General features: G+C 44.1%; 1 protein-coding gene across 1 annotated transcript in view; it reads left to right on the top strand.

The window, feature by feature from the left end:
- The window catches only part of MRAP2 (melanocortin 2 receptor accessory protein 2), a 48,984-nt gene that overhangs the window by 20,054 nt on the left and 10,619 nt on the right, over positions 1 to 18,311 (top strand). Inside the window, exon 2 of the mRNA XM_075269532.1 lies at positions 1,853 to 1,986. Within this exon, the coding sequence (XP_075125633.1) occupies positions 1,860 to 1,986 (127 nt within the window). The 5' untranslated portion in view covers positions 1,853 to 1,859. The remainder of the gene's footprint in view (positions 1 to 1,852; positions 1,987 to 18,311) is intronic.

Genomic DNA, 18,311 nt, shown 5'->3' with positions numbered 1-18,311 from the left:
CAGGAGCTTATGATTTATATGCCTCACATTGCTTTAGACACTCCTGGTTGCAGGTCAGCAATTTTGAAAATGAAATGAAGAACATGTACTTTAATTTCTACGTAAGCATATGGCTTAGTAATGCAGTTTACGTATCTGGGAAGTTGCCTACAACAGTTGATGTGCATGATTGCATTCCATTGTTTGTGTGTTGTTTTCCAAAGTGGCTGCTATGATACGCTACACTGTTATAGTCTGTATGACTACAGTTTGTACGGCAAGTGAGCAGCACAGCTCTCCCGCACTGCCTCGCTACCGGTGATCTGCAGGGGTCCAGGTTGTCGACCCCTACAAATCTAATATAGATGACCTATTCACACAGTACAATCTGCTCCACTGTCTAAACTCATCCTTATTCATATTTCCTGTTCTGTCTCAGTGGACAATTTTTAAAGGGATTCTACCATTAAAACCCTTTTTTTTCTCGTTAACACGTCAGAATAGCCTTAAGAAAGGCTATTCTTCTCCTACCTTTAGAAGTCGTCTCCAGCCCGCCGTTCAGTTAAAATCCCGTTTTTTATTGGTATGTAAATGAGTTCTCTCGCAGCACTGGGGGAGGGCCTCAGCGCTCAAACAGTACTAGGGGCGTCCCCAATGCTGCGAGACAACTCTCTCCAGCGACGCCTCCATCTTCTTCACCAACCGCCTCTTCATTCGTCTTCTTCCGGCTGGGGTCACACTTCGACGCCTGTGCAGTCAGCTCTGCCATCGGGCCTCACGCAGAGCCGACTGCAAATGCCTGTGGCCATTTTTTTGTGGCCGCTACAAAGCGTACTGCGCATACTCGCGTAAGCAGCCACAAAAAAATGTCTGCCTGCATTTGCAGGCGGCTCTGTGTGAGGCCTGATGGCAGAGCCGACTGCACAGGCATTGAAGTGTGACCCCAGCTGGGAGAAGACAAGTGAAGAGGCAGTTGCACAGGTGTGAACCAAGTGTAAGAGGTTTACAAAGTGCATATGTATTTTATGAAAAATACTGAAACCAGTGGTCCTCTTTGTTTTTGTGATAAGTTTTTTTTAGGTAGCTACATTACTTGGCTTTTATTTTGCCCATGTACGGATGTGTTCACTCACCTGTTTGCCTATTTTGAGATAATTAAAGAGTAGTCGCACAAGATGACCAACTTTGAAAAAATAAAAGCTCTTGCGTCATAGTGGTTGTGTGTGTATATAGATATATATATATATATATATATATTTTTTTTTTTTTTTTCCAAATCTTTGCATCATACGTCATGAGCCATTTATCTTGGCATATCTCAAAACAGTTAAATAGGTGAATACTTAATGATCGTAATCCATCAGTGGGATGATTATTAGACTGTCTTTATTTCGGGTAATAAAATCCAAATAGTGATGATTTTAGTAACAGAACATATGGTGCTGCCAGATGGTGTTCCAATAGCAACTTCGTGTTGGTACTTTCACTTAGTAACTTAAGGTTGTGGAGTCATTAGGCCAAACCACCAACTTCTCAATTTTTCCACAGTCCAACTATAACACGTTATGCATTACAATATATTACCATATAAATTAATTTTAATTTGAAATTGGAGTCATTAACATTTTTAGATTTTAACTCCACTGCCATGCTTATTAGTAATTAGTTAGTTCCAACTATTTCTCATTAGACCTCACAGTAACAGTAAAACCATATGTTAGTAATGTAAATATTCTGAAATCAGCCTCACTTGTGAAAGCATCAGCAGCCCCTGCACCAGCGGAGTTATTAGGACACTGTATGGCGGCACCCTCAGAGAGGCAGTTCATTAAACGATGAGAGTGAATACAAGTAACCTTCATTGTCTTCATAGGTAAGATATGTCTGAACAAGGTGTAAATACAAGTAGAGTGTCCAATAAAGAACTATCCAACTCCGACTACAGGTGGGAGTATGAGTATTATGAGTATGCACCTGTTTCCTTTGAAGGACTGAAGGCTCACAAGTGTAAGTATAGGCTTTTTCCTTTTGCCAATTTCATATTAACAGTGGTCTGTTTGTAAACTGTACTTGCACATTGACCCTATCCTAAGCCAAACAAACATGTAGCGGATGCCAGACAAGCCTGGGAGCCTTCAGTAGGCTCCCGGCTGTCAAACCAATGGATTTCGTTCCAGGGTCTAGCGATCCACACCAAAATAGCGGGGCTTATGTGCTGGTGGGAAAACAGCATCTCTGTCAGCTTGGCCAAGGTGCTAGGAGTCTTAATGCATGTGATCAGCGTGGGCACAGATTGCGGATATTAATACTGGGTCTCTGCTATATAATACAGCAGAATCCCAGCAGATATGGCAGCCACTTAGTGAATTAGCAGCTTCTATATTCAAGTACCCAACAGCTGTTGTACAAGGGGAGTTCAATGTATTCTCGTTATTGGGGTGATTTAGTAATGATGAAGGTTTTTAAACTATCTCAATGTCAAATGACACTCCCTGAGGGTATAAATACAAATTTTTAATTCATTATGATCATTACTTTTCGAGGTATCCTTGGAGAAAGACAGCCAGAATGACTGAAGCAACAATGTTGCAAAAAATCGAGCATCGCGCTGTGATAAAATTCCTTATAAAACAAGGAAAACCCAAAAAAATCATCCACGAAGAGATGGTGGCTGTTTATCAAGATTCTGCTCCTTCATTATCCACCGTTCAAAAGTGGTCAAGTGAGTTTAAACAGGGTGGGGGAAAGCATTGAAGACGACTCCCGTGCCAGTGGGCCGGTTAGTGCCACTACTGAGGAAAACATGAAATTTGTTGAGAAACTTGCACTTGAAGATGCTCGTATAAAGGTCAAAATATTAGCAGAAATGACTAAGCTATCCGTGGGTACCATTCATACTATCCTTCATGACCATTTTAACCTGTCAAAGGCCAGCTCAAGATGGGTGCCGTGAATGCTCACCGCGCCTCAGAAACAAGTGTGAGTTCAGTGCTGTAGGGAGTTTTTGGAGCTCTGTGGTGAAAATCCGCTGAGTATTTTCGACCGGATTGTTACCCGAGATGAAATGTGAGCTCATCATTATGATCCTGAGAGCAAGCAGGAGTCAAAGCAGTGGCAAAAAAAAGGAGCGCAGCCACCAAGAAGTTCAAAGTCACTCCATCAGCTGGAAAACTCGGCCACATTGTTTTGGGACTCAAAGGGAATTTTACTGATTGAGTACACAGAAAAAGTTCATAGTATTACTGCCGTATCTTACGCAAACACTCTGCGTAATTTGAGGGAAGCAATTAAAGAGAAAAGGCATGGAAAATTGACTGCAAGTGTGTTGATTCTCCATGATAATGTACCAGTTCACACAGGGCATGTTGCCAAGGTTGTGCAAGACTGTGGTTTTGAAGAAATCAACCATCCACCCTACAGCTCAGACCTGGCCCTCAGTGATTACTTTCTGTAACCCAACCTCAAGAAAGATCTTCGTGGAAAGCATTTTTTCCGATAATGAAGAGCTGAAGGCGGCAATTAACGCACATTTTTTGGACAAAGAGGAAAATTATTTTTTACAGGGCATTGAAAAGTTAGTTTTCAGATCAAACAAGTGTATTGAGGTTATGAGGGACTACATTGAAAAATAAAATTTATTCAGAATTTACGGTTTTTCCTTCATACCTATACCGAGAATACATTGGACTCCCCTCGTAGGATTAAGTCAGATGTCGGAAATGAGTTAAAGGGTTTGTCCAGTTACAGCAAATTATAATTTGTGTAATGAAAAGTAATACAGTTTTCCAATATACTTTCTGTATGTTTTCTATACAAGTAAGCAAAATAAATAATAAATGCAGAGGCAGAGCAGGTTTCACAATGATAAATGGTGTTTTGTATTCCTATTTCGGAGTAGACTGCATCTTTTTTGATTCTTTCTTTATCGTCAGTTGGGGGACTTCATTAGGGAAATGTTGCCCTTTAAAATGGTCCTTGTTGACCATCTCTTGAAAATGAAGGAATCTTCCTGTTTTGCCTGCACAGTGGAATAACAACAAAGAGTTGTACAGTGCCATTTGTAAAATGTGCACAGCTAGCTTTTTATACCATACCTTAATTTTATGCATGGCACTAGTCCAACCCTTCCCATGTAGGCCAGGATGCAGTCTGGCTTGGAGGTGGGCGTATCAGTGACTAGTACAGGGTCAGGGGAGCTGCCATTTCTATGAATTGCGGTCAGTACAAAGACATCTCTTCTGCTCTGAAAGGAAGGGACTTAAAGCGATTGTCCAGGATAAACAGAAATTCCACAGTCAATGTAAAGGGGGAAAATAAGAAGAGGAGGGATACAGCCCACTCACAGTATCCTTCAGAATATGAAAAACATCACCATCCTTGCAGAGTATAACCGTTGCACGGATAATGGACCCTTCTCAGCTTGGAGGCAAAACGAAGACAGCAAAACAAAATCCAGCATTCGGTTACTCCATTAAAATGTTACTTTTAATATGTCAAGTCAACATTTACATAACATTCAAAAAAAACAAAAACGCACAAGGTCCTATGAACCTCCATACAATGCCAAGAAAGGCTGACGCGTTTCAGAGAATAAGTACAGCCCCCTTAGTCATAGCCTATTATATATGAGTTTATATTGGCTAGCGGATCCTTGGAGGTGAGGAATATCGGCTTAGTAAGGGCAAAATAGATCCCTGGATAGTGGACACCACCCGCTCCTATCTCCTTGGACAAGAAGGACTGCTATTCATATGTGAAATTGGTGAGATTGAACCATTTATTTTCCTGACCGTCACACAGTTTGGTTTGTGTACTCAGACTCTGGCATTGGAAAAAAACTTTTTGCCTTTGGATTGATATAGCTAAGTATGACATTTATTTACTGCAATTATGACTCTTTTTGCATGCATTGTGTGAGAATTGGCCATGTGATTGTGCATATTTGTCAATTCAAACTATTCTGAATCTGAATCTGTTTTAGGAGGACTTTATATGGGCATGTTTTTTTTATTTTATATTGCTGTAGTAAAAAATAAGCTATATTCATGGTGCTATACTGTTAAATTGATTGATAGAATAATTATGTTCCTCTGGGTTTAACCCAGAAGCACAATTGGTTATTTTTTGGGTTATTTGTAGAGATGAGTAAATACTACTCGAAACGGCAGTTTTGAATAGCACGCTCCCGTAGGATTGAATGGACATAGCCGCCGCCAGCTTCCGGCTGCTTAACCGCCTCATTCATTCCTATGGGAGCGTGCTATTTGAAACTGTTGTTTTGAATAGTATTCGCTCATCTCTAGATATTTGCATTAATAGCACTAACAGACCTTTTTTTTTTAAATAAAATAAAAAATCTTTTGCCTGGAGAACCCCTTTAGACTGAGACCCTATATTGCAGAAAATGCAGCTTTTTTTTTTTTCCAGATTTTGGTGCACGATGTTTTTTTTTTTTTTCCTTTTGGGGGGGGGGGGGGGGTAGCCAAACCCAGTAGTGGATTGAGCAAAAGGGAGACGTATAAAAACTTCCTATATCTTTCTCATCCCTCTTGTATCCATTCTTGGCTGTGGCTAAGAAAGAACGCAACAAAAAGCTTCATTTTCGCTATGTGGGGCCTTAGCCTTAGAGTTGGATGCTGGAATAGAATATATAGTTTACCATGTAGAGGTGATGGATAACCCTGGTCCAGCCGTGGATGTACCAAATCCCACGTAATTTTCTCACTAACTCCTAGGATGGGGGGACATTCTGGGGGTTCAATTCTTGTGTCTTTTCCATTATACACCCGAAACCTGTGGGTTTATCCTAATGCTACTCGCACACTGTTTATACAATTTAATGCAATACCTTTGGTGCAGCTTGGTACCAGAGTGCTAGAGGACCGGTCTAATTTTATGTAGAAGGTCAAATCTTCAGTCATTTTTGGTCAGGCATTGTGCATTATCATTCTAATGCGCATATAGTAAATTGGCACGCTGTACAAAACATCTGCACTCCTATACTATTTAACTTCTGTTTTTTTCACAAGGCCCATATACAGCACAAGACCCAAAATGTCATAATTTCCTTTGCATCTACAAGGGTCATTATAAAAAACAGCCACGATTCCCATCCTTTTTTGTTTACATTAAAGGGATTCTATCATTGGTGTCATTGGTGTCCTTTTTTCAATTCTCCCCGCCGTTCCCTTGCAATCCTGGATAATTACTTTATGTAAATGAGCCCACCCGAGCACCCCGGGCGTTCCTCAGGGCCTGCAAGCACCCCCCACGCCATACCTTTATTCACGCCCCTCAATCGCTTGTGTCCCGTCTGTCCTCCTCCTCCTCCCTGGATGTTTTTCTGGCCAGATTCGGCTGCTGCATTTTAATTCCTGGGCATGCCAGGTTCCGCTCCGTTCAGAGCCGTACTGTTCATGCCTGAGCGCCATTTTGTTGTATCTACCTATAGAACTCAGCATACTGTTTAGTATGCTGTTCTATAGTGAGGTGCATCATAATGGATAGAATCCTTTTAAGTATGCTGCTCATATATAGTAGGTATTTGTGTCCATCATGACTGAAAAGAAAATACACATATGTGGGGGCAACACAGTGGCTCAGTGGTTAGCACTGCAGCCTTGCAGTGCTGGAGTCCTGGTGTTCAAATCCCACCAAGGGCAAAAAACCATCTGCAAGGAGCTTGTATGTTCTCCCCGTGTTTGCATGGATTTCCAACCCATATTTCAAAGACATACTGATAGGGAAAAATGTACATTGTGAGCTCACAAACTACAAAAAAAAAAAAAAATAATACACGTATGTGCTCTTAAAGAGGATCTTTAAGTGCATCTTAATTATAATAATGTCCATGTGTCACCAGTTTAGACACCTCTATTCAACATCATAAAGGTCTCAGTGCTGTCTCATATATGTTGGGGAAACCACCTGACATATACGAGATAGCATATCCAAATACAAATCCACCATCAAAAATAATGTCAAGACTCTACCCATCCCAGCCCATTTTAACAGATCCAGACATAATATGGCACAGTTAAGATTTCAAGTAATTGAACATTTGGAGCAGCCAAGAAGATTGATGACTCATTTGTTGTGTACTGTTTGTATATGTAAATTATTATCTGCATTAGCACATTTTTTAGTTTTTCTTTTCAGATGAAATGAAGTTTCCTCTATTGGGTCTAGTATAGCCTTAGTCATATGTAGCATAAGATGGTATACAAACTACTCATATTTGTGTGTACTTGATTTTCATTTGGTTGGGTCTACTGAATGACATACTATAATGATCTATATTCTTGTATGGTGTAACCATAATTGTATTTCTCTCTTTCTATATTATTTCCTCATTCTAAGTTTGTGTCAGTGTATCCCTGTTTTTAGTGTATTTCCTGTATTTCGTTTATTTACTATTTATTTTTGTCTTTTCATTCTATTGCTTTTCCTTTTTTTCATGTACTTTTTACTTAATTATATAATATGCACGGTGTTTACTTATTTCTCCAATGTATAGCTCCATATTTTCTCCACTCCTCTCATTTTGTTTCCCATTTACTATCGTTTATTCTTTTCCCGTTTTCCAGACTGATAATATAGCTGAAATGCTCCCTTGGAACGCGTACAGCAATCCGGAAGTGTAGTTGCTTCCTTTTTTCCTTCTATTTAGTCTCTCCTAGGTATTTCCAACATATTACTGCATCATGTGTTCCATGGTATGTTCTACTGTTGGAACGCATGTGTGGAACGCATGGGACTTCCGGTTTTGACGTAACTTGACGGAACCTGTTTTTGACCTTCTGGTTTCCTTCAGGTGGCTGTTGAGGTATGCTCTCTACCCCAGCAGTTAGCTAATTAATGTTTCATTTCTCTACCTTCTAATTATGTTTAGTGTATATATTATTAATATGTTTGCTATTATGACAATTGCACCTTTGTATATGTATTTCTTGTAGGTCTAGCCAGACTAAGGTTCAATAACCAAAACGTTACATTATTCAGATCCTGATCTATAGTTTCCCTTTCTCATGTATATTTCTACATGACGTATTACATGATATATACCTTGTTATGAATTTATAAATAAAAGAATACTTCTTTGCACTTCAAAGTTACGTCTGTGCAGCTAAATCATTTTTCCTTGAACATGGGTTGGAGAACCCTTTAAAGGGATTCTATCATTAGAATCCTTTTTTCTACAAATACTACATTTGAATAGCCTTTATAAAGGCTATTCTTCTCCTACCTTTGTTATTCTGATCTGTGCCACCGTTCCTGAGAAATTTCTTATTCCTTCCTTATGCAAATGAGTCATCAGAAAGCACTGGGCCGTCCCCTGTGCTCCCCGAACAATCTCCAGTGATGCCTCTGTCTTCTTTTTCCAACGCTTCTTTCCCGCGTCATCAGCCGGCAGAGCCGACTGCGCATGTCATTTCGGCCATTTTCCAAAGGCTATTCTGACGTGGTATTTGTAGAAAATGGGATTCTAATGATAGAATCCCTTTAACCTCATCATCACCATCAAGTGTTCAGAGTGTGCGGCTCCACTGATATATCTACCCAAGTGGACCCCCTGACCGGAAACCTGAATGCAGGTGTGACCCTAGCAAAAGGTAACTGAAATGCTTTACTGAATACATTGCTTTAGCAATTGTATTTATCTGGTTGTCTAGGTTACAAACCTCTTCACTGGCTATCTATACTATAGTCTTTTCTCTATATTCTATTATCTTTCTGCATACTACTTACAGTTGCCTTTGAATGGCTGTAATTTAAAATACATCCAATAGTTGAGTACACATACATAGGATAGACCCTTACAACATAATATTGCTACATCAAATTGTTTTAAAAGGATGTGAAACACTTACTGTACTTTGAGATGTAAAGCCAAGAGGAAAGGTAAGGAAGGACACAAATATAAATACAGGTAAACTTTTTTTTAGTAAAATTTTCTTACTATGGATGATCTTGAACCCATATTTTAGTCTATTATGTGAAGATACAACTGTTTGCTGCAAGGAACAGCAGAAATGAGTTTGTAAATTTGACATCCTAACCCAATAAATAACAGCAGAACAGCTGATGATGAAGCAGGAATAGCAGAGCTGAGGACACCAGGTGCAGGCTACAGACTAGAGACTAGGAGGTGCAATATAACTTTAATGATATCACACAACAGATTTAGAAATCAGGCAGATTTCAAGATAAATTGATACTTTCTGATGCTTAGATTCTGAATCCAATTCACCACCAGATGCCGCAACGACAACAGGTGGAATGTTAGTAGCTAGTAGCTGGCTATACTGTATATGGAACTGCTATGGGCAGATATGCCAGTCACAGGATACCATATGGAACCAGTCCTGCCAGATCTCATGTCCAGATATATCTCATCTTGTATCCAGTCTAGAGTCAGCCCAACAGGGTACTAGAGCCTCCTTCATTTCCTTTGTACAATTTTCCCAAATATTTCCCCCAATTTTATGTTTTTTACGTATTTAATGAGTTGTCCTTTTATTTAATGAAGAATACTATATATTTTTTATTGATGTATGTATTTATTTCATGCCAATTTGTTTTTTCATTGCAGTTTTCTCCAATAAACTTATCTTTTTACTTTAATATTGAAACTGCTTACATGTATTATTACATACATAGTTTCATTACAGTCCATCAAAACCTGCTTTATTTTATTTTGTTATTTTATTATTATTTTATTTTAATTTTATTTTATATTTTGTCAGTGTATTTCAAGCAGTAATTAGAGATGAGCAAACAGTAAAATGTTCGAGGTTCGATATTCATTTCGAGTAGCCCCTCAATATTTGACTATTCGAATCGAATATCGAACCCTATTATAGTCTATAGGGGAAAAATGTTCGTTTCAGGGGTAGGCAACATTCGATCAAATTATACTTACCAAGTCCACGAGTGAGGGTTGGGCTGGATCCTCTGAGAAGTCTTCTCCGTGCAGCGTCCCCGCGGCATCTTCCGGCTCTTCATTCACTCTGCCAGGCATCGGGCCTGGGCAGAGCCGACCGCACATGTCCGCACTGCAAGCGGGCATGCACAGTCGGCTCTGCCCAGGCCCGATGCCTGGCAAAGTGAATTCAGAGCCGGAAGACGCCGCGGGGACGCTGCGCGGAGAAGACTTTTAAAGCTAGGAGAAGAACCAGCGTTGATTGGCTGACTGTATAGCATTCGGCCAATCAATGCTGGTTCTGCATCGAACTTTTACATTCGAACAGCGAGTGGTACTCGATCGAGTACGAGTATTTCGAATACCGTAGTATTCGATCGAATACCTACTCGATCGAATACTACTTGCTCATCTCTAGCAGTAATAACTGTTCAGTGAAAATGAGTTTTGTGTTTTAGTTTATATAGTGTACAGTATGTGGTACATGACATAAATGCGCTGTGATAGGTTGCTATACACAACAAAGACAGTTTTTTTCTTTTAGACATGATAATAAATTTGGCCTAATTTGTTTTCAAAACTGCCATATTATGGCCATTTTTTTGTTAGTGGGAATCCAACCTAAGGGTGCCCGTACACAATGCGAACTGGCTAATTGGTAGGCTGCACCTATTCTTCATAAGCTGCACAATTTGTGGTTACTACGTATAGCTGACTTACAGTGTATTCACGTTATTATAACTCATTTATATACTGTGTATAAATGGAAGCTAAAAATTCAACATGTTGAAGTCTAGGTGCTAATGCCTCCTAGTTATTTTTGTATTTTTTCTGTAGTCTGGATCATTGAATAGCTTCTAGTAAAGCTTATCTTAAAACTATGATATGGTCCCAAAATGTTTCAATACTTCACAAGTGCAAAAATAGTGAAAAATGTTGATGTTCAAAGTTGAACAACTTTTGTTGGACACATAGTAATAGCATACTAGTATACATAGTTATATTTCTAATGCAGGGGGGCTTTTTTTTAAATGTAGATAAGTGCAGATTAAACAAAGTGCACTTATACACAAGTGGACAAAATTGTTGGTGCCCCTCATTTAATGAAAGAAAAACCCACAATGGTCACAGAAATAACTTGAATCTGACCCAAGTAATTTGCCAAACTACATGTTGACAAGCCAGAAAGATGCTGGGGGAATGTCCTATGGACAGATGAGACAAAAATCAAACTTTTTGGCAAGGCACGTCAGCTCTAGGTTCACAGACAGAAAAATGAAGCATATCTTGAAAAAAATACTGTCCCTACTGTGAAACATGGAGGAGTCTTTGTTATGTTCTGGTCGTGCTTTGCTGGCACAGGGTATCTTGAATCTGTGCAGGGTACAATGAAATCTCAAGACTATCAAGGGAATCTAGAGAGAAATGTGCTGCCCAGTGTCAGAAAGTTTGGTCTCTCGCAGGTCATGGGTAGAGATGAGCGAACACTAAAATGTTCGAGGTTCGAAATTCGAATCAAACAGCCGCTCACTGTTCGTGTGTTCGAACGGGTTTCGAACCCCATTATAGTCTATGGGGAACATATACTCGTTAATGGGGAAACCCAAATCCGTGTCTGGAGGGTCACCAAGTCCACTATGACACCACAGGAAATGATGCCAACACCTCTGGAATGACACTGGGACAGCAGGGGAAGCATGTCTGGGGGCATCTAACACACCAAAGACCCTCTATTACCCCAACATCACAGCCTAACAACTACACACTTTACACACTCAATACCACCTCTCTGACAGTAGGAAAACACCTTGAAACATGTGTATTTGGCACTTGCAGTGAGGAGAGCTTGTCACCAGCAGTGAATTTGGCCCTTGTAGTAAGTTGAGGTTGGCACCAACATTTGTTTTGAAAATCAGGGTGGATTGAGCCTCTAACCAGCAGAGTTTGGGCAAATTCATGGTGGAGGGAGCCTCTAAAAACCCCAGTTTGGACCAATTCATGGTGGAGGGAGCCTCTAAAAACCCCAGTTTGGACCAATTCATGGTGGAGGGAGCCTCTAAAAAACTCAGTTTGGACCAATTCATGGTGGAGGGAGCCTCTAAACAGCCCAGTTTGGACCAATTCATGGTGGAGGGAGCCTCTAAACAGCCCAGTTTGGGCAAATTCATGGTGGAGGGAGCCTCTAACCAGCCCAGTTTGGGCAAATTCATGGTGGAGGGAGCCTCTAAAAACCCCCGTTTGGACCAATTCATGGTGGAGGGAGCCTCTAAACAGCCCAGTTTGGGCAAATTCATGGTGGAGGGAGCCTCTAACCAGCCCAGTTTGGACCAATTCATGGTGGAGGGAGCCTCTAAAAACCCCAGTTTGGACCAATTCATGGTGGAGGGAGCCTCTAAAAACCCCAGTTTGGACCAATTCATGGTGGAGGGAGCCTCTAAAAACCCCAGTTTGGACCAATTCATGGTGGAGGGAGCCTCTAAACAGCCCAGTTTGGGCAAATTCATGGTGGAGGGAGCCTCTAAACAGCCCAGTTTGGGCAAATTCATGGTGGAGGGAGCCTCTAAAAACCCCAGTTTGGACCAATTCATGGTGGAGAGAGCCTCTAAAAACCCCAGTTTGGACCAATTCATGGTGGAGGGAGCCTTTAAAAAGCCCAGTTTGGACCAATTCATGGTGGAGGGAGCCTCTAAAAAACCCAGTTTGGACCAATTCATGGTGGAGGGAGCCTCTAACCAGCCCAGTTTGGACCAATTCATGGTGGAGGGAGCCTCTAAAAACCCCAGTTTGGACCAATTCATGGTGGAGGGAGCCTCTAAACAGCCCAGTTTGGACCAATTCATGGTGGAGGGAGCCTCTAAAAACCCCAATTTGGACCAATTCATGGTGGAGGGAGCCTCTAACCAGCCCAGTTTGGACCAATTCATGGTGGAGGGAGCCTCTAACCAGCCCAGTTTGGGCAAATTCATGGTGGAGGGAGCCTCTAAAAACCCCAATTTGGACCAATTCATGGTGGAGGGAGCCTCTAAACAGCCCAGTTTGGGCAAATTCATGGTGGAGGGAGCCTCTAAAAACCCCAGTTTGGACCAATTCATGGTGGAGGGAGCCTCTAAAAAACTCAGTTTGGACCAATTCATGGTGGAGGGAGCCTCTAAACAGCCCAGTTTGGACCAATTCATGGTGGAGGGAGCCTCTAAACAGCCCAGTTTGGGCAAATTCATGGTGGAGGGAGCCTCTAACCAGCCCAGTTTGGGCAAATTCATGGTGGAGGGAGCCTCTAAAAACCCCCGTTTGGACCAATTCATGGTGGAGGGAGCCTCTAAACAGCCCAGTTTGGGCAAATTCATGGTGGAGGGAGCCTCTAACCAGCCCAGTTTGGACCAATTCATGGTGGAGGGAGCCTCTAAAAACCCCAGTTTGGACCAATTCATGGTGGAGGGAGCCTCTAAAAACCCCAGTTTGGACCAATTCATGGTGGAGGGAGCCTCTAAAAACCCCAGTTTGGACCAATTCATGGTGGAGGGAGCCTCTAAACAGCCCAGTTTGGGCAAATTCATGGTGGAGGGAGCCTCTAAAAACCCCAGTTTGGACCAATTCATGGTGGAGGGAGCCTCTAAAAACCCCAATTTGGACCAATTCATGGTGGAGGGAGCCTCTAAACAGCCCAGTTTGGGCAAATTCATGGTGGAGGGAGCCTCTAAAAACCCCAGTTTGGACCAATTCATGGTGGAGGGAGCCTCTAAAAACCCCAGTTTGGACCAATTCATGGTGGAGGGAGCCTCTAAAAAACCCAGTTTGGACCAATTCATGGTGGAGGGAGCCTCTAAACAGCCCAGTTTGGGCAAATTCATGGTGGAGGGAGCCTCTAAAAACCCCAGTTTGGACCAATTCATGGTGGAGGGAGCCTCTAAAAACCCCAGTTTGGACCAATTCATGGTGGAGGGAGCCTCTAAAAACCCCAGTTTGGACCAATTCATGGTGGAGGGAGCCTCTAAAAAACCCAGTTTGGACCAATTCATGGTGGAGGGAGCCTCTAACCAGCCCAGTTTGGACCAATTCATGGTGGAGGGAGCCTCTAAAAACCCCAGTTTGGACCAATTCATGGTGGAGGGAGCCTCTAAACAGCCCAGTTTGGACCAATTCATGGTGGAGGGAGCCTCTAAAAACCCCAATTTGGACCAATTCATGGTGGAGGGAGCCTCTAACCAGCCCAGTTTGGACCAATTCATGGTGGAGGGAGCCTCTAACCAGCCCAGTTTGGGCAAATTCATGGTGGAGGGAGCCTCTAAAAACCCCAATTTGGACCAATTCATGGTGGAGGGAGCCTCTAAACAGCCCAGTTTGGGCAAATTCATGGTGGAGGGAGCCTCTAAAAACCCCAGTTTGGACCAATTCATGGTGGAGGGAGCCTCTAAAAAACCCAGTTTGGACCAATTCATGGTGGAGGGAGCCTCTAACCAGCCCAGTTTGGACCAATTCATGGTGGAGGGAGCCTCTAAAAACCCCAGTTTGGACCAATTCATGGTGGAGGGAGCCTCTAAACAGCCCAGTTTGGACCAATTCATGGTGGAGGGAGCCTCTAAAAACCCCAATTTGGACCAATTCATGGTGGAGGGAGCCTCTAACCAGCCCAGTTTGGACCAATTCATGGTGGAGGGAGCCTCTAACCAGCCCAGTTTGGGCAAATTCATGGTGGAGGGAGCCTCTAAAAACCCCAATTTGGACCAATTCATGGTGGAGGGAGCCTCTAAACAGCCCAGTTTGGGCAAATTCATGGTGGAGGGAGCCTCTAAAAACCCCAGTTTGGACCAATTCATGGTGGAGGGAGCCTCTAAAAACCCCAGTTTGGACCAATTCATGGTGGAGGGAGCCTCTAAAAAACCCAGTTTGGACCAATTCATGGTGGAGGGAGCCTCTAAACAGCCCAGTTTGGGCAAATTCATGGTGGAGGGAGCCTCTAAAAACCCCAGTTTGGACCAATTCATGGTGGAGGGAGCCTCTAAAAACCCCAGTTTGGACCAATTCATGGTGGAGGGAGCCTCTAAAAAACCCAGTTTGGACCAATTCATGGTGGAGGGAGCCTCTAAACAGCCCAGTTTGGGCAAATTCATGGTGGAGGGAGCCTCTAAAAACCCCAGTTTGGACCAATTCATGGTGGAGGGAGCCTCTAAAAACCCCAGTTTGGACCAATTCATGGTGGAGGGAGCCTCTAAAAAACCCAGTTTGGACCAATTCATGGTGGAGGGAGCCTCTAAAAAACCCAGTTTGGACCAATTCATGGTGGAGGGAGCCTCTAACCAGCCCAGTTTGGACAAATTCATGGTGGAGGGAGCCTCTAAACAGCCCAGTTTGGGCAAATTCATGGTGGAGGGAGCCTCTAACCAGCCCAGTTTGGACCAATTCATGGTGGAGGGAGCCTCTAAAAACCCCAGTTTGGACCAATTCATGGTGAAGGGAGCCTCTAAAAACCCCAGTTTGGACCAATACATGGTGGAGGGAGCCTCTAAAAACCCCAGTTTGGACCAATTCATGCTGGAGGGAGCCTCTAAACAGCCCAGTTTGGGCAAATTCATGGTGGAGGGAGCCTCTAAAAAACCCAGTTTGGACCAATTCATGGTGGAGGGAGCCTCTAAAAACCCCAATTTGGACCAATTCATGGTGGAGGGAGCCTCTAAACAGCCCAGTTTGGGCAAATTCATGGTGGAGGGAGCCTCTAAAAACCCCAGTTTGGACCAATTCATGGTGGAGGGAGCCTCTAAAAACCCCAGTTTGGACCAATTCATGGTGGAGGGAGCCTCTAAAAAACCCAGTTTGGACCAATTCATGGTGGAGGGAGCCTCTAAACAGCCCAGTTTGGGCAAATTCATGGTGGAGGGAGCCTCTAAAAACCCCAGTTTGGACCAATTCATGGTGGAGGGAGCCTCTAAAAACCCCAGTTTGGACCAATTCATGGTGGAGGGAGCCTCTAAAAACCCCAGTTTGGACCAATTCATGGTGGAGGGAGCCTCTAAAAAACCCAGTTTGGACCAATTCATGGTGGAGGGAGCCTCTAACCAGCCCAGTTTGGACCAATTCATGGTGGAGGGAGCCTCTAAAAACCCCAGTTTGGACCAATTCATGGTGGAGGGAGCCTCTAAACAGCCCAGTTTGGACCAATTCATGGTGGAGGGAGCCTCTAAAAACCCCAATTTGGACCAATTCATGGTGGAGGGAGCCTCTAACCAGCCCAGTTTGGACCAATTCATGGTGGAGGGAGCCTCTAACCAGCCCAGTTTGGGCAAATTCATGGTGGAGGGAGCCTCTAAAAACCCCAATTTGGACCAATTCATGGTGGAGGGAGCCTCTAAACAGCCCAGTTTTGGCAAATTCATGGTGGAGGGAGCCTCTAAAAACCCCAGTTTGGACCAATTCATGGTGGAGGGAGCCTCTAACCAGCCCAGTTTGGGCAAATTCATGGTGGAGGGAGCCTCTAACCAGCAGAGTTGTGGGAAAGCAGGGTGGAGGGAGCCTCTAACCAGCAGAGTTGGTGGAAATCAGGGTGGAGGGAGCCTCTAACCAGCAGAGTTGGGGGAAATCATGTTGGAGGGAGCCTAGTATTAGCAGAATTGTGCAACGCTTATGGTGGATGAGTATGAGGATGCGGAGGAATTGGAGAGGTTGAGTACAGACATGGAGTTTCATGTTTGGGTGCCTTACACAGGTGGGCACAAAAATGAAGGCTCTACCCAGTGGTGGTTCATTTTTATCAAAGTGAGCCGGTCGGCACTCTCAGCTGACAGACGGGTGCGCTTGTCAGTGATGATGCCACCGGCTGCACTGAACACCCTCTCAGATAGGACGCTGGCGGCAGGACAGGACAGCACCTCCAAGGCATATAGGGCAAGTTCAAGCCACAGGTCCAACTTCAACACCCAATACGTGTAGGGCGCAGAGGGGTCGGAGAGGACAGGGCTGTGGTCGGAAAGGTATTCCCGCAACATGCGCCTATACTTCTCACGCCTGGTGACACTAGGACCCTCTGTGGCGGCACTTTGGCGAGGGGGTGCCATCAAGGTGTCCCAGACCTTAGACAGTGTGCCCCTCGTTTGTGTGGACCGGTGAGAACTTGGTCGCCTACTGGAGGAACTGTCCTCCCTGCCGCCAACGTCACATGCTGGAAACATCTCCATCATATTCTGCACCAATTGCCTGTGGCAAGCATTGATGCGATTGGCCCTCCCCTCTACCGGAATAAAAGACGAGATGTTGTTTTTATACCGGGGGTCAAGGATAGCAAAGATCCAGTACTGGTTGTCCTCCATGATTTTGACAATACGCTTGTCGGTTGTAAAGCACCCCAACATGAACTCAGCCATGTCTGCCACAGTGTTAGTTGGCATGACTCCTCTGGCCCCACCGGAAAGTTCAATCTCCATTTCCTCCTCATCCTCCATGTCTACCCATCCGCGCTGCAACAATGGGACGATTCGAAGTTGCCCGGAAGCCTCCTGTATCACCATCACATCATCGGACAACTCTTCTTCCTCCTCCTCCTCCTCCTCCATTAAACGCGATGAAGCGGACAGATGTGTGGACCTACTCTCCAGCTGTGACGGATCGGATGCTATCCCTAACTCCTCTGTGTGATCTGAGTTATCCCTGATGTCAATCAGGGATTCTCTCAGAACACACAAGAGCGGGATTGTAAGGCTCACCATCGCATCCTCAGAGCTCACCCTCCTTGTGGACTCCTCAAACACCCGTAGGATGTCACAAAGGTCTCTCATCAATGGCCACTCATGGATGAGAAACTGAGGCAGCTGACTTTGTGGCACCCTAGGGTTTTGTAGCTGGTATTCCATCAAAGGTCTCTGCTGCTCAACCACTCTATTCAACATCTGAAACGTTGAGTTCCAGCGTGTGGGGACGTCGCACAAAAGCCGGTGTTGTGGCACATGCAGGCGTTGCTGGAGAGATTTTAAGCTAGCAGCGGCTACTGTCGACTTGCGAAAGTGGGCGCACATGCGCCACACTTTCACCAGTAGCTCTGGAACATTGGGGTAGCTCTTTAGGAAACGTTGCACCACTAGGTTGAAGACGTGGGCCAGGCATGGAACATGTTGGAGTCCGGCAAGCTCCAGAGCTGCTACCAGGTTCCGGCCGTTATCACAAACGACCATGCCTGGGCCCAGGTGCAGCGGCTCAAACCATATTGCCGTCTCATCGAGGAGGGCATCCCTCACCTCGGAGGCAGTGTGCTGTCTGTCCCCCAAGCTGATCAGCTTCAGCACAGCCTGCTGACGTCTACCAACGCCAGTGCTGCAACGTTTCCAACTCGTAGCTGGGGTCAATCTAACAGCGGAGGAGGAGGCGGTGGCGGAGGAGGAGGCGGTGGCGGAGGAGGAGGCGGTAGAGGAGGAGGGGGGTGTTCTTC

The sequence above is a fragment of the Leptodactylus fuscus genome, chromosome 3 (genome assembly GCF_031893055.1).
Source record: "Leptodactylus fuscus isolate aLepFus1 chromosome 3, aLepFus1.hap2, whole genome shotgun sequence".
NCBI lineage: Eukaryota > Metazoa > Chordata > Amphibia > Anura > Leptodactylidae > Leptodactylus > Leptodactylus fuscus.
Note: the sequence above shows the minus strand (reverse complement) of the source record. Positions and strands in the feature narration are given on the sequence as shown.